This window comes from Quercus suber, unplaced genomic scaffold, assembly GCF_002906115.3.
Source record: "Quercus suber isolate HL8 unplaced genomic scaffold, Cork oak 2.0 scaffold_24, whole genome shotgun sequence".
NCBI classification, from domain to species: Eukaryota; Viridiplantae; Streptophyta; class Magnoliopsida; order Fagales; family Fagaceae; genus Quercus; species Quercus suber.
In genome coordinates this window covers 873,828-890,791 of record NW_027069489.1, presented here as the reverse complement: position 1 = coordinate 890,791, position 16,964 = coordinate 873,828, and the positions used below count along the sequence as shown (strand labels likewise).

The following is a 16,964-nucleotide window of genomic DNA, read 5'->3' as shown; positions in this document are numbered from 1 at the left end:
CAAAAAAACAAAAACAAAAAAATTGGCCAATAACATCATTACAATTAACCAGTCCTATGCGGTAGCACGGGGTTACATACTAGTAAATATATAATAGGTGAAGTTATGAGAAACTCAAATTAGAATTTCAAATTAGAGTTTCAATTTTGCGCCATGTGTCCTAAATTATTTATTTTTAAAGAGTTTTATTTCTTAATTTTAGAATCAAATGTGGGACCATATCATAAATATTAATCCAAATGAGTTATTAAATACAAAAACCAAAGAGTCTAGAATAAATGAATCGTAAAAAAAAAATTAAAAAAAGTGCTTCACTATAATTTTTATTTTTAAAAAAAGGACAATTTACTTTTTATACCTAATAATATTCTTATAAATTTTTTTAAAAGAGTTAACAAAATATAAAAATGACTATCAATAGTATTTAAATTATATATATAGGAATTATATTATGCATCTTATTGTATATCTTTAAGTCTATCCATGTATATGCATGAGGTTACAAGTTAATTGCTTAATAATAAAAGAGGTAAGAATATAGAGATAGCCAAGAGAATTATATGGTCGAGAGCGTAGTAGTTCGATCTAGCACTTTTAAGGATTTATAACAGAGATTTTTACAAAAAGTTTGGTTTTTATCTCTAAATTTTAAGAAGTTCATTTTTCATTCCTAAACTATTAAAAAGTTCATTTTTCATCATTAAACTATTAAAAATGTTTTATTTATGTTCTTAAACTTTACCAAAAGTTTGTTTTTATCCTTAAACTATTGAAAAATGTTATTTTTTCATCCTTATTTTTGTCTCTAAACTATTGAAAAAATTCTTTACAAAGTTTAAGAATAAAAAATAATTTTTTAAAGTTTAGGGACGAAAATCAAATTTCTAGTAAAATTTAGAGACCAAAATAATATTTTACCCGTTATCAAATTATAAAAAAAGAAAAAAAAAGATTTGTTATAGGTGTAAATGCACTTTTAGTCCCTACATTTTGGCTTTTTTCCATTTGGGTCCCTACATTACTTTTAGTCCCTAAACCAATTAACGCATGTTATTTTCGTCATTTCCATCAGTCAACCGACGAAAATAGCTGACATGGCTACCGGAGCAATTAAAATATTATAAAAAATGACTCCTTAGCATCTAATTTTTTTTATAAATAATTTATCAATTTTAACTAAATAAAAAAAGAAAAAACAAAATCAAAAACAATAAAATACATCAATTTAGATCTAACACAAGAACATTCAACAAAAGAACAAGAACACACAAGCACATTCAACAAAGAACAAGAACACAAGAGCTCAAACCGGAATCAAACACAAACTCAAATTTCAAAGCACAAAGAACATTAATCTAATTTTTTTTTTCGTAAGAATATTTCTTCTTTCCCAGCACATGAATATCATGTTATTCCCCAATCAACAAACTAGCAAACCCAAAAATTTTCAGCTCAAAAACAAAATCATAAATCTCAAAAGCACCATTTTCTCAAACCCAAAAAAATCATCAAATCCTAAAGCCCCAAAGTACCAAATCAATCCAAACAAAAACATCTCAAACTCAGAAAAAAACCCATCTCAAGCAAGTTAAACCCAGCAAACCCATTCAAGCAAAACCAGATCTGGTGGCCATGCTCCCCGCCGACGAGCTCTTCTCCAACGGAAATCCGACCCGAATAATACCCAGACCCAATTCTACGACCTGTACCAAGGGATTCAAGTCTCGATCCCAGTTCACAACGTCTACCAACTCCCCACCGCCCCTCAATACCTCTTCGACGAAGAAGCTCAACGGAGCCGCCGTAATCTCAGCGACAACCTTACCTTCTTCACCGGCTGCGGCTACCTCCTTAGAGCTCTAGGCGGCGGAGCTTCCGGCCTAGTCGCCGAATTCCGGGTCAATCGGGTGCTCCAGCCATCAGATCTAGGTTTTCTTGAGGTGGGTTTGCTGGGTTTAAGATGTGTTTTTCTGGGTTGTGATTTTTTTTTTTGGGTTGGTTGAGATGAAATGAGAGAATTGAGTTTGAGTTTGAGATGAAAAAAATAAAAAGTGTGTAGCTAGTTTGAGAATAGTGTTCAAGTTTGGATCTTGTGTTAATTTTTTAGGTTTTAAAATTTTTGGGTTGGTGTTCTTTTTCAAGAACCTTTTAGATGTTAATTGATTTGAATTTTAGTTTTTAATTCTTTTTTTAATTTTTATTATTTAGTTAAAATTAATAAATTAATTTTTTAAATTTATATGCTGATCTGTCATTGGTAATATTATATTTTTTATAATATTTTAATTGCTCCGGTAGGCATGTCAGCTATTTCCGTAGTTTGACTGACGAAAATGATGAAAATAACACGCGTTAATTGGTTTATGGACTAAAAGTGAAAAAATTAAAATGTAGGAACCAAAAATAAAAAATAAAAAATAAAAACTAAAATGCAAGGGCTAACAGTGCATTTACGCCTTTGTTATATTAGTAGAATAGTAGTAAAAAGCCCAATAGGAAATATTTACCTTTCACTACCCCAAAAAAAAGAAAAAATAAGAAGGCCCAATAGTAAAAGGTTCCAGCCCATATAGTTACTAGGCCCAATAGTTCTCCAATTGAAAAAAAAAAAAAAATTTTTTTTTTTTGGGTTGGTTGAGATGAAATGAGAGAATTGAGTTTGAGTTTGAGATGAAAAAAATAAAAAGTGTGTAGCTAGTTTGAGAATAGTGTTCAAGTTTGGATCTTGTGTTAATTTTTTAGGTTTTAAAATTTTTGGGTTGGTGTTCTTTTTCAAGAACCTTTTAGATGTTAATTGATTTGAATTTTAGTTTTTAATTCTTTTTTTTATTTTTATTATTTAGTTAAAATTAATAAATTAATTTTTTAAATTTATATGCTGATATGTCATTGGTAATATGATATTTTTTATAATATTTTAATTGCTTCGGTAGCCACGTCAGCTATTTCCGTAGTTTGACTGACGGAAAGGACGAAAATAACACGCGTTAATTGGTTTAGGGACTAAAAGTGAAAAAATTAAAATGTAGGAACCAAAATATTAAAAAAAAATAAAATAAAATGTATGGACTAAAAGTGCATTTACGCCTTTATTATATTAGAAGAATAGTAGTAGAAAGCCCAATAGGAAATATTTACCTTTCATTACCCCAAAAAAAAGAAAAAAGAAGGCCCAATAGTAAAAGGTTCCAGCTCATATAGTTACTAGGCCCAATAGTTCTCCAATTGAAAAAAAAAAAGAAAAAAAGAAAAAGGGTATTGAAGTTAAAAAGGGACGTCAACAATCAAAACCCCAGAGTTTTTTATTCCTTTGGCTTGCTAAATTCTCAAACGTAAATCTTTGGTCGCAGCTCTTGATCCAATCTTAAGGTAAACAATCTTAGATCGGTCTGTTCTTCTTTTCCTTTTCATGGTAAACTAGAACTCCCTCTTCATATTTCTTTGTTCAATTAATTTTACCATGTTCTCAGTGCACTTCTAATTTTCTGCTTGTGGGTATTGTTTGTACAAAGTTAATTTCTGCTATAATTAAAAAAAAAAAAAAAAAAAACTATGCTTTATATAATTCTGTATATTTATCCAACATGGGTTCTGTCTAGGTGTAGTTTTCCCATCTGGGTATGTTGTGTTTTCATTTGCCATTTCAGTTTTGCTCTGAATATGATGTTCTTTTCTTTTTCCTTTTGATTTTTGATTTTTGATTATTTTTTTCTTTTGGGGTGTGGTTTAAGTGGAACTAATTAAGTGTAGAGAAGGGCAAAGCATGTTTAGAAAAAGAAAAAAGGAAAAGAAGTTTCTTGTTATTATTTTGGCATAAGTAGAGTAATTAGGGATTGATTTCTTATCATGTGGAAAACCATATATTATTGGGGTTATTGAATTGTGTAATTGAGATCTTGGATGTTTTTGGTAGTAGTTGAGAGCTTACCATTACTTTCTCATGGGTTATTTGTCATTGGCAAAAATGCATTGATTGGAAATGCAAACAGGCTTTTAGTCTAAGAAGCATGGAAACAGACATTGGCATGGGGCATGGAAACTTTACGACATGGTGGAGATGCATATAATTTGCTTATAGGGTTATATTTATTTTAGATATGTGTATGTGTGTGTGTGTATTTATATATAATTTGCTTATAGGGTTATATTTATTTTAAGTTTTCAAAATAAATAGCAACTAACATATCTAAAATCAAAGGAATTATTTAAAAAAATATTTTTTTTCCTCTCCTAACAGGCTAACACACTAAGGACACGCATGCAGGGAATGTCATGTCTAGCATGGTTATGTCAGGGATTTTGGAGTGTCCATGCTTCTTAGCCTTTAGTAGATACTTTATTTATCATGAAACACATAAGATGAACCTTGTTAGCTTATAATATAAAAGGGGTGGACCCTTGTGCCTGTGTCTTCTAGGATAACTATTTTGTGGGAATATCGTATTCTAACATGATACAAACTGTTCTTATGATTACAGCGAAAATTTCATACTGAAAGGTAGTAACCTGCTCTTTCAATTTTGTTTTAAACCTTTGTTCTTCAATTTATGATTGTTTCTCGGTTGCTTCTGCCATGATTCTGATTATGTGGCTTCAAGTTGCTTTCTGTTTGGAATTAATGTTCATTGGTGTCTGGATTGAGCTTTGAATTTTTGTTATTCCTAACACTTTAATAGGATCTGCATTTTGCTAAAATAAATAATTTGGTTTGCCAGGCAATGGGAAAGGACTCAAAGGCCAAGGACTCAGGCGCAAAGGGTAAGGGAAAACAGGCAGCAAGTGGGAGTGATGAGAACGCATCAAAGGGTAAAGGGAAAGGTGGAAAGGCAGCAGATGGGCTTGGCACCTGTACATATGTCAAAGGTTTATTTATTAACTTTCACCCCATTGCCCTAGCTTTTTCTAGTTTTGACTTCATTTTGTTGTTTGTCTTCTTTTTTTTTTTTGTTCTTGTTGTCATGCTATTTATTGTGGCCATTTATTTTCTCAGCAAGGCATATCTTATGTGAGAAGCAAGGGAAAATTAATGAAGCATACAAGAAGCTGCAGGATGGCTGGCTTAGCAATGGAGATAAGGTTCCGCCAGCTGAGTTTGCAAAGGTAATCATCAAGGATATTATTATTTCTTGAAGCTTTCTTTGTAATACTTTGTTGCCCTCCTCTATTTGCTGTCTGCCTTTATCCTGAGCTTTTACTACTATCTTATGGAGATACTTTACATGTACTTGGGTTAGAAGCTGCAACTGTTTTTAAAACGTTTTTTTTATTTATCCTTTTGAGCGTAATTTTACATTCCAACACTGATTCTTCTGTCTTGTAATTGAAGCAAAGTTTTGGGTTGGGGGGGGGGGGGGGGGGGTGTGTGGGGGGGGGTTTGATGTGAGTTGGGGTTTTCTTTGGGGACCTCATCTTGAAAACCCTCTTCATTTGTTCTCCTTGACATGAGTTGATTTTGATATGAACTCCCATTATTTTGAAACCATGAATGCCTTAGGAGTTATTAAAAAAAAAAAGAGCCTTTGCAGACATGTTGAATTGTTGATACCACAGGCAAGGACAAGGTGATTGCTAAAAGTTACAAAACTGGTTAAAGTAAAAGAGAACAAAGAGAATCAACATTTTCTTCCTAGAGATATTCTTTGTTGTAGCAGGGTGGAGCTGAGGGGTCACAAACTCACAATATTAATAATTATTCTGGTTGATGTCATGGTATGCTCCAGTTTTGTTGGATAAAACATCAGAAGCTCTTTTGTCTTTTATGAATGGTGTGATTTTAGTGTAAAATGATTGTAAACATTACCAGCTTTGACTTGTGATTTTGTTTTTAATTTATTATGCTTTCTTGATGCAGGTAGCTCAAGAATATTCTGAATGTCCATCAGGGAAGAAGGGTGGAGATCTTGGATGGTTTCCACGAGGTAAGATGGCCGGGCCATTTCAGGAGGTTGCCTTCAATACACCTGTTGGGGTTACAAGTGCACCATTCAAATCAACGTATGGTTTTTATCTCCTTGATTTCCATTATTTACATCAGAGTTCACATATGCAGACTAGCTATGGATAATTTTTATTGTTATTTTTTGTTGTTGCAGACATGGATACCACATAATCTTATCTGAAGGGAGAAAGAACTGATTCTATGCAGTAGAATTAAGCTGAGTGCCTGAGTGTGAGATGAACTTAGTGTGGAAAATAACATATGGGATTCACTTGGCTTAATGCCTGGATGTTGCTTTCCTTTGAAGTAAAATGTTCTTGAAGTCTGTATTTTGGAGTGGTAAGGATTTTCTGGGTGTATATTGATCAGTAATCCTGTTGGATGAACATTCTCTAGTTATCATGGAGTTTTTAAAATACTATTTGTACATTTTGAAGATTGGTATCCTATTGGATTAAGATCCTATTTCTTAAGGTAATTCTATCATGGAATTTCTAAAATCCTGATGATCCATTTTTAAATTAGGAGATTGGATTTTGGTATGTCATCAATGGTTTAAATAAGTATAAAAATGGTGATAGTCAAAGTTGGGTTTAATGTTGATGATGTAACAAAATTCAATTCATTGATCTCAAAATGGATGCATAGGATTTTATGAACTTACTCACGATTGAGTTACTCTTAAGATTTCTAGAGAATCCTAATCCGTTCATACTTATTAGAGGCCCTTGATTAATGATCAAGGGTGTCGATGTAGCATTGATGGAAAGCAATTCATAAATAAGAAAATTAATGAAGAATTATTACTAATTAATAATAGTAAAAGAAAAAAGCCAATAATTTCTAGTTTAAACGCTTTCCCTCTCTCCAATTCAATTTAATCCTTTTTAATGGAATAATTTGGTTCAATATCAAGTAAAATTATTTTATCTCAATTAATGATCTAATTTGGATTTGGTTGCAATTAGGAATATAAACCAAATGTATAGACATAAAATCAAAGTTTCATAATATATCAATTCATTTGGAAAACTATCCATGAACTAACCCAATTGCCTCACACACAAGGGGAGTGTAGCTATGGGGATAAAAGCCCAAATTTATATATTGGGTCTTGGGCCCTATTTGAAGATATAGGTACGTCCGAGAAGGAGCAAATGATTGGGAAAGGCCTCGGACTGGAGAACCATGCAAGGAAATGATAGAGGAATATAGTCTGAGGAGTATGTCCTCCTCGAATATGATAGATATCAGTCAAGCAAATACCTGGATGGTTTAAATGACCTTCCTGGCAGTTCCAACGATAAGGATGAACTTCAGGTATGTAGAAAGATAATAAAAATAGAAAAATATCTAAAGGAAAAGCTGCTACAACTGCATTAAATGCACTGCAGCAACTTTTTTAGCCGCATTTATGTGGAGAAGACCCCTGAACAGTGTAGTCTCAGCTGCCGCCGCTCATGGAGAACCAAAGAAGGTACTTGATGAGACATGTACTCAAGTGAATGTTTAGATGAAAAACAAGTGGACAATCAAGATGGTCTAAAAAGAAAACTATATAGATGTAAGAGACCTCTCATGGGAAGGGAGATCGAAAGAAATTGAAAAGTGAGAAAGAAGAAAAATTTACTGTAGTTCAAAGAATTGTATTAGCTTTTAATCCCCTCGGACATCAATTTATTGAAGTTTGAGGTTTGTTTTTGCACTTATTCATCTTTTAAAGTCTTGATTAACTGTTGTTTAGTTCACAAATAGCCCAATTCTTTCACTCACTCTCTACATATTTATTGTATTGGGCTTATTGGGCTTACATCCCATATCTTCTGGGCTTGAGCTACAAATCTAGACCCTACAATAGCCAATCTACCAACCTGCCAAAACTGATCACCAAATTTTATTTGCTTCAAGTTGGGTTGGATTCTGGTCAATAAATTCACAAATCTATCTATCTCAATCCAATCTACCTATATTTGAATATATATTATATATTTTATTTACTTTTTTGCCCCTCCTTGATTAGTATAAAACAAAAATTCTAATCTATTAAATTATTTTCTCATTTCAAAAGATGGCAAGGGGCAGCAAATAGTTGTAATATTGCTACTATTTTATTTTGTTTCTCAATTGAGTTGGGATGAAATCATTTGATATCTTACCATTTAAATGCCATTTGATTTGATTATTTGTCTTGGTTTGATAAATTGAGCGTAGTGCTATTTTAAATTGGAACCAAATATCAAGGAAAATATTTTAATATTTTATGTTGTTTTCTTTTTCTCAGTGGAATTAGGATTTATTTGTGCTTTTTCAAGTTCAATTAAAATCCTTTTTTCTAGTGGAATTAAGGATTTAATTGTTTTTCTTTTCCCTTAACCAATCTACATCAGTTGGGTTTTATTTCGATCCAATCATTGTGGGAAAAACTCCTCATCTCGACACATGCACACCCAACTACAAAATATCAATCCGTCGGATCTGACACCATTACATTAACAATTGTTTGTTTTGGGCAAGCAATAAGTAATAACCAAAACCTTTTTTTGAAAGAAGGTATAATTAAAAAAATAGTTACTACTTTTGCACACAGAAAAAAAGTGCAAATTCATTATCAAAGTTATAACTTATACAACAGACACAAAACTACAATTTATCGTAATGCTCAACAATCTAAAGGCGAACAGGTTCACCCGTGTCCAATCCCAATCTTTGAAGACATACATGAATGATTACAATTCATCATAACGATCAACAAGCTTAAGGCCCCAGCTCATGTCCTCACAATGCCTCACATGAGGAACAATTTTACCTGTGTCAACTCCGACCTTTGCCTTGCAGTCATAGAAGGGAGGTGCATGGAAGCAAGGTTCCATTGACATGGCTCGACGACAAGGTGGGTCGGGGGCAGTCCCATTCTCAGGCTTGTATAGTATCCATGGCTTTAACCCTCCAAGACCTTGAGCCACATACCCAAAAGTTGACCATGAGCTTGTGACCAACATATCAGTCAGGCTCAGTAAGTACATCTCTGCCCATGCCTTCCGGTTGTGCACTAGCTTCTCTGTTTGTTGATACTCTTCATGACTTGGCTGGAAAATGCCAACCACCTCACCGGTTACAGTTGGATGTTCCCAATAAATATCTCTAATCTTTTCAGAGTACCCAGAGCTTAAAGATGTCATCAAAACAGCTTTAGACTTCTGAGTTCCTCTGGATGGGCTGATAATGTGTTGCTCTCTGTTGATTTCTGGCAACAGATTCTCCTTTATGGTACAAGCTAGGATTTGGTCGAGTACATGCTGAAATGGACCAGTTCCAACATCAAAGACCCTGATCTGAATGCCTATTCTTTCATCTGCACTAGCTAAATAAGCTTCATAGTATCTGGTAATAAGTCCCCAAACCTGATTTGTGGGGTGGAATAGATATCGGCCTAAGAAGTGGAAAACCGTATCCCTATTTGGGAAGAGATTACTCAATTCTTGCTCAAAAGAAGGGATTAAGAAAATAGATGGGATGAAGTAGTTATCTGTTTTCACAATCAACCAAGGTACCTTCTGCAGAAAAGATTGATCCTCATCACAGAAGAAAAGCTTATCATGATCACCATAATCATGGGCTAGATGGAGGTAGACAGAAGATGGTATCAACCCATTCAAATTTGCAATTGTATTATTCTTCACCATTTTCCCGTAACATTGAGGGGATTCCTGATTGAAGCTGTTGAAATGATTTTTAAGGGGAAAATCTGGGGGGAGAAACCAGGAAACCTCTGGAAACGGTTCACAGAAGAGATCGGCCACATCAACTCCAGGGTCAACAAGTAGGACACGGTTTGTGAGGAGGGCATATAGAAATGATGAACCTAGGGTAAGTATCCTATTCCCTAATCCACTATAGGAAATCCATACTACATAATTACATTCTGAGGACCCGGCGGAATGACCAGACTTCAGTTGCTCCAAGGTTTTGTTATACAATTCAGTATAGGGTCCACATTTTTTATGTAGAGCTTCATATCTTCGTAACCTCGAAGTGAGGTAAGAGGAAGGTTTGTGTGATAGCTCCTTGCGATATTCAGCTGACTGATACCTGCTGATACAAGATCGATCATTAAATCGAGCAGAAAGTAACCCTCTAAGCAGTTTATCCTTTGGCACCCCAGTGGACTGAACAGCATCATCTTCTGAACCTATGAATTAGAAGAGTACATCATCATGAACAAATCATGCCTCCCAGAGATACAAGTAAAATACAAACAACCATGATCAATGTGGATACAACACCAATTATTGGGCAGCGAGAGTATTATCTGACAGATCAATTTGCAGTAGAGGGTGAAAAAGTAGGATAAAATACTGTCAGTATTTACACCTCTAAGTTTAAGGTTGCTTCTAAATCAGCCCATTGACTATGAAAACTTGCAGTTTACACCTTCAAGTATTACAACATTGTCAAAATCAACTAATAAAAGGACAAAAATTTCACCAATTACATTATCTCTCAGGTTTTGGAAATAGCAATGAAAAATAGGAACCATGACAAGCTAAAACAGGAAAGAAGTCATGTTTATTAGTATGTACCAACAATAGAAAGTTGGGGCTTCTAGCCCAAAGCAGAAAAAAAGTAGGGGCATATATATTAAACAAAGGTAACTTCACGCGCATTTAATTATCAAAGATCTGAATATCACTTTTTGGTTTCGCACAAGTAATATCCTAGATATTTTAAACTGAATTGAATTTAACAAGTCCATTTTCCCCCCAAAAGATTTCTTCCCAAAATGTCTTTTCCAAATTGCCTAAAATTCTTTCAACATTGTCAATCTTTAGAGTGTGGATTTTTGCCTCCTTTAATCTAATCTCTGACACAAGTAGACAGATTAAGAAAGGTGGAAACTTTAAAACTAAGAGCACACCAAAAAATGATATCAAAAGAAAAACAAGTTTCATAAATGAAACAAATTCAGTAAATATAAATAGCCTCAAACTACTTTATCTGAGGTATTAGGAAAACTTTATAATGGTATGAGATTTAGGTAAAAGTCATGGCTCTTGATTGATTAAACATGAAAGTACTAATATAGCCGGCCCCAAGTAGCTATTAAGACATACATAACTTCTTTCATCTAATGCAGATTAACTTAGTGTTGAACTTGTTCTCAATACCAAAAATGTAAATTAAAGTCAACTTCTTTCCGCACTTTCACCTAAAACAGACATGCTCAATCTTTATTTTTACTATTTATTTTGATAATTCGATAATTGGGCATCTGAAGTGTCATTTGAGCAACATGGCTTTTAATCATAGTAAATTTTAAAAAAAAAAAAAAAACTGAGCAGCATTTTCACATGTAAGCATCAATGACAAAAACCCAACACCAAAAGCACCCAAAAAAAGAAAATCTAAGTACACACAAACTCAAACTTGAGTCCAACACTTGAAACCTTAAAACCCCAGAAAGCAAAAGTACCTTTTTTGGGACCCACATCAACAAACCTTGCCTCTGCAGCAGCTATCCAAACTTTATCTGAAGGTGGGTCTTTGAGAACTACAGAAACTGAGAACAGAACCGAAATAATCATCAGACTAACCACAACGATCCCCATCAGCCTCATCGGGTTGGACCCGGACTTCCTATCTGGATCTCTCACAACAATGTGGGAATCCGAATTCGGTGGCCTGGCTACACCATTACCATTCTCATCATCTTGGTTTTTCTTGAACCTCTTCATATCATATGATATCATATCATATTGGTGGTGGAATTGGGACTCTCATCTGGATCTGGGTCAGGTCCAGTTTGGGGAGAAACGGGTAATCGGATCTGGGTCCAGTTGGATTCAATGTGTGAGCGTGTGTTTGTGTTGCAGAAGAGTTGTTTGGTTTTTGTTATGACTTATGACCATGAAATTGTGTTCTGTCTCAAACGAGGTTCAAAGCTTTGAACGAGGGACAGTGAGTGACGGTGACAAGGCAAGAATTCTGTGTAGTCGGTAGGAACTGGAGTTTTTACAACCGGACACGTCTTCATAGTGATAAGGCACGCATAGTCAGCAATTAAAAAAAGCAGAAGCGTTACGTTTATAATATTTTTATAACAAATTATAAGTAATTAGTTGTTATTTGTTCAAATTTGAACTTAACACAAATATCACTTTTTTACCCCAACAATAACAATTGATTACAAGCTACCACTTATGATTTATTGTAAAAATGTTGTAGATATATCATTTTTCTTTAAAAAAAATGCTAGATACTTAAAGAGGAGTGCAACCTTCACAATATTTTCACAAAAAAATCATAAATGGTAAGTTTTTATTAATTCTAATTTGAATTTACAACTTAAAATTACTTTTTTGTTTACCTATAACAACCAATAACAACCCACAATTTAGGATTTGTTGCAGTGGTTGAATTGGCATGTTTATGGTTTAACTGCCAATTTTCTCGATATTTTTTGGACGAATTTTTTGTTTAATTCTCGGTTCAACCGGTTGGTTTGATCCAATTTTTAAAACAGTGAGTTAAATACAACCACCACCCTAAGATTTGGCTAATAGTACTAATTATCGCTATCAAAACTTTTCAAAAATATCAAATTTTCTTGTTAAGCACAAACTCAGTTAAAACGGTTTGAAAATTTCTCATCTACTTTTGCTCCCTCCTTCTATTCTCCATTTTTTAACTACTCCCTCCATCCCATTTTTTTTGTCCTCTATTCCATTTTGAGATGTCCCAAAATATTGTCCTATTTCTAAAAATAAAAATCATTAATTTACTAATGTTCCTATTATACCCCTATTAATTTATTAATTCAATTTTTTAATAAATTTTTTTAAGGATAATTTTGGAAACTTATACATTTTTAAAAGGTAGACAAGACAATAAATGATGTTCTCTTAAAAAGTTTGACTTTTCAAACAATACAAAAAATTTGGGACGGAGGGAGTATTATTTATCTACTACTTATTAGTTATCAAGTAAGGTTTTTATGCTGCTTAAATTGCATAAAATTTTCCTTCTCAAAAAAATAAATAAAAATTGCATAGATTTTTATGCAACCTACTGTGGTAGTTAATAAACCACCCAACTATATTATTTAAGTCACATGACTCATTAAAAATGTGATGTGACTATAAATATATACAAATAGTTTTTTTTAACCATCACATAGTGGGTTTCATAAAAGATTTTTCTTAGGTTTTTTTTTTTTTTTAAATACTAGATAGAAATTCTACTTTAATTTAATCTAAGTGTATATGTGAGTGAAACTCCCTCCTAAAGACTTAAACCCCAACTCTTACCCTCCACATCCACAACACTTGTACTTGTGAAGTAATCATTGCACCAAGAATGTGTGATAGTACATTTTCCTTCATTATGTAGACACTCATTTGTGCATATAATGGCGCCATAATACAGTTGTTAGGAGACCTATATAGTTAAGACAAGCAATTAATATAGAGCCGATACCACAAAAAAAAAAAAAAAAAAAAAAAAAAAAAAAAAAAAAAAAAAAAAAAAAAAAAAAAATAATTGGGACTCTCATCTGGATCTGGGTCAGGTCCAGTTTGGGGAGAAACGGGTAATCGGATCTGGGTCCAGTTGGATTCAATGTGTGAGCGTGTTTTTGTGTTGCAGAAGAGTTGTTTGGTTTTTGTTATGACTTATGACCATGAAATTGTGTTCTGTCTCAAACGAGGTTCAAAGCTTTGAACGAGGGACAGTGAGTGACGGTGACAAGGCAAGAATTCTGTGTAGTCGGTAGGAACTGGAGTTTTTACAACCGGACACGTCTTCATAGTGATAAGGCACGCATAGTCGGCAATTAAAAAAAGCAGAAGCGTTACGTTTATAATATTTTTATAACAAATTATAAGTAATTAGTTGTTATTTGTTCAAATTTGAACTTAACACAAATATCACTTTTTTACCCCAACAATAACAATTGATTACAAGCTACCACTTATGATTTGTTGTAAAAATGTTGTAGATATATCATTTTTCTTAAAAAAAATGCTAGATACTTAAAGAGGAGTGCAACCTTCACAATATTTTCACAAAAAATCATAAATGGTAAGTTTTTATTAATTCTAATTTGAATTTACAACTTAAAATTACTTTTTTGTTTACCTATAACAACCAATAACAACCCACAATTTAGGATTTGTTGCAGTGGTTGAATTGGCAGGTTTATGGTTTAACTGCCAATTTTCTCGATATTTTTTGGACGAATTTTGTGTTTAATTCTCGGTTCAACCGGTTGGTTTGATCCAATTTTTAAAACAGTGAGTTAAATACAACCACCACCCTAAGATTTGGCTAATAGTACTAATTATCGCTATCAAAACTTTTCAAAAATATCAAATTTTCTTGTTAAGCACAAACTCAGTTAAAACGGTTTGAAAATTTCTCATCTACTTTTGCTCCCTCCTTCTATTCTCCATTTTTAACTACTCCCTCCATCCCATTTTTTTTGTCTTCTATTCCATTTTGAGATATCCCAAAATATTGTCCTATTTCTAAAAATAAAAATCATTAATTTACTAATGTTCCTATTATATCCCTATTAATTTATTAATTCAATTTTTTAATAAATTTTTTTAAGGATAATTTTGGAAACTTATACATTTTTAAAAGGTAGACAAGACAATAAATGATGTTCTCTTAAAAAGTTTGACTTTTCAAACAGGACAAAAAATTTGGGACGGAGGGAGTATTATTTATCTACTACTTATTAATTATCAAGTAAGGTTTTTATGCAGCTTAAATTGCATAAAATTTTCCTTCTCAAAAAAATAAATAAAAATTGCATAGATTTTTATGCAACCTACCGTGGTAGTTAATAAACCACCCAACTATATTATTTAAGTCACATGACTCATTAAAAATGTGATGTGACTATAAATATACACAAATAGTTTTTTTTAACCATCACATAGTGGGTTTCATAAAAGATTTTTCTTAGGTTTTTTTTTTTTTTAAATACTATATAGAAATTCTACTTTAATTTAATCTAAGTGTATATGTGAGTGAAACTCCCTCCTAAAGACTTAAACCCCAACTCTTACCCTCCACATCCACAACACTTGTACTTGTAAAGTAATCATTGCACCAAGAATGTGTGATAGTACATTTTCCTTCATTATGTAGACACTCATTTGTGCATATAATGGTGCCATAATACAGTTGTTAGGAGACCTATATAGTTAAGACAAGCAATTAAGATAGAGCCGATACCCCCAAAAAAAAAAAAAAAAAAAGAACTTTAAAGTCATTTGTGGGTGAAGCGTAAATGGGATATTTTTTTTAAATCTTTGGGTATTAGCCCATATGGTCATTGGATATTATTTTTAACAATCTTTGGAGTCATGATGCTACGAGGGAACTCACATGGTCTGAAAATAGTTTTACTATGATAATCCTTCTTTGATCATGTAATCACAATATTTTATCTATGTTTCTGATTTTGATAAGTGAAAAAGGATTTTTAATATATATGTATATATATATATATATATATATAAAGAGTCCGAATTTGGTGAGGATGGGATGTAAAACATGAATTTTGCATATTCTAATAAGAGAATGTCATATCAGCGTTTTTTACTTAAAATTCAATACATCCTATTATACATAATAACATCTTAGTAAACTCTTAATTTGGTTGGATTTTTACATGGAGGTAATTTGTAGAATAGCAGGAGTTTGCCACACTATATAGTTAGTTAGCAAGAACTGGGAAGAAATAAAGAAAATAACATCTCGAGCCTGTGAGGCTCGAGTTCGATGGAAAAATCGAGCCTCAAAGACTTGAGTTCTGATTGCTGAGATGGACTAGTTTTTGCCACATGGAACTCGAATCTTAAAGACTCGAGTTCCAAAGAAGAAGACGAACGAAGATGACGATGAAGATGAAGAACCAGAAATGGGAAGAAGAAGCAGAACAGGAGAAGAAGAAGTAGAAGTACCAGATTCGAAAACCTCTCTGGAGAACGCAGATCCGACAAAGAAGAATCACGGGCTGGAGAACGCAAATTCGACGAAGAAGAATCATGAGCTGATCCAATGAAGAAGAATCATAGGTTGAAGGAAAGAAGAACAGGGAAGAAGAAGCAGCACAGGTGTTGGGAAAGTAAATGGTGGAACTCGAGTCTTAAAAACTCAAGTTCCACGTGGATTTTTTCCACATCGGCTGCCACCGCTTGCAACTGAGTTTTAAAAACTCGATTTCTTTTATCTTAGAACTTGAGTTTTAGACACTTGAGATGTTAGTTTGCTGAATATTTGCAAACTAGACAACTAACTACTAAAAATATAAAAATAAAGCTAAATGCAAAAAAAAAAAAAAAAAAAAAAAAAAAATTCTTTAAATATGGATATTAGAATTGATTGGATGTGGTTGTATTTATTTTTAATATGTAATAAGGTAATGTGGCATGTTGGGATTTGAAAAGTAAAACATGAGTTTACATCACATCTTTATAAAATTTAATCTCATATATAAAAGCACGCAATTTCACAAATTACTAATTATCTTATTAATAAGGCTATTTTCATCATAACATTATTTTTAGATGAAGTTACATTTAACCTTTAAAGTTGATATTGTTTTTATTTTGGTCCATCAAGTTTAATTATATTTTCAAAATGGTCCTTCTGTTCATCTCCATTACTAATCTAGTTGTTAAGAGAGAGGGGGGAGAAGAAGTAACTGTCGTCATTTTGTGGCATAGAACTATGATAAGTAATGATGCTGAGAAATTTACTAGTGAGCTACACGATACCTACGCGCTCGAACGTGAACCTACACAATACAAATAGGGAAACCTAACAGAGAGCATCGGTGTGCGGTGCCGCCAAATACCCTCCGAAGTTAAGTTAGAAATATTCTCAACAACTCTAGAGTGCTAGAGATGGTAAATTATGCATACCTTAGTCTATGAGGGTATTGGAGCATTTATAGTAGTAGAGGTTGAGCTCTCTTCCTTGGCGAGGAAGTCTTTCCTTATAGGACTCTTCTCGC

The 16,964-nt window shown here is 33.1% G+C and overlaps 2 protein-coding genes across 2 annotated transcripts; one reads left to right on the top strand and one right to left on the bottom strand.

Moving 5' to 3' along the window:
* Window positions 1-3,237: 3,237 nt before the first annotated feature.
* Window positions 3,238-6,354, top strand: LOC111983187 (uncharacterized). The gene is made up of 5 exons (XM_024014850.2): window positions 3,238-3,369; window positions 4,716-4,863; window positions 4,991-5,100; window positions 5,852-5,994; window positions 6,093-6,354. The coding sequence occupies exons 2-5, from the start codon at window positions 4,719-4,721 to the stop codon at window positions 6,133-6,135; spliced, it is 441 nt and encodes a 146-aa protein (XP_023870618.1). The 5' UTR covers window positions 3,238-3,369; window positions 4,716-4,718; the 3' UTR covers window positions 6,136-6,354.
* Window positions 6,355-8,524: 2,170 nt separating this feature from the next.
* LOC111983177 (galactoside 2-alpha-L-fucosyltransferase) lies at window positions 8,525-11,888 on the bottom strand. The gene is made up of 2 exons (XM_024014841.2): window positions 11,409-11,888; window positions 8,525-10,127 (listed from the first exon to the last, which is right to left on the bottom strand). The coding sequence occupies exons 1-2, from the start codon at window positions 11,683-11,685 to the stop codon at window positions 8,665-8,667; spliced, it is 1,740 nt and encodes a 579-aa protein (XP_023870609.2). The 5' UTR covers window positions 11,686-11,888; the 3' UTR covers window positions 8,525-8,664.
* Window positions 11,889-16,964: the final 5,076 nt, after the last annotated feature.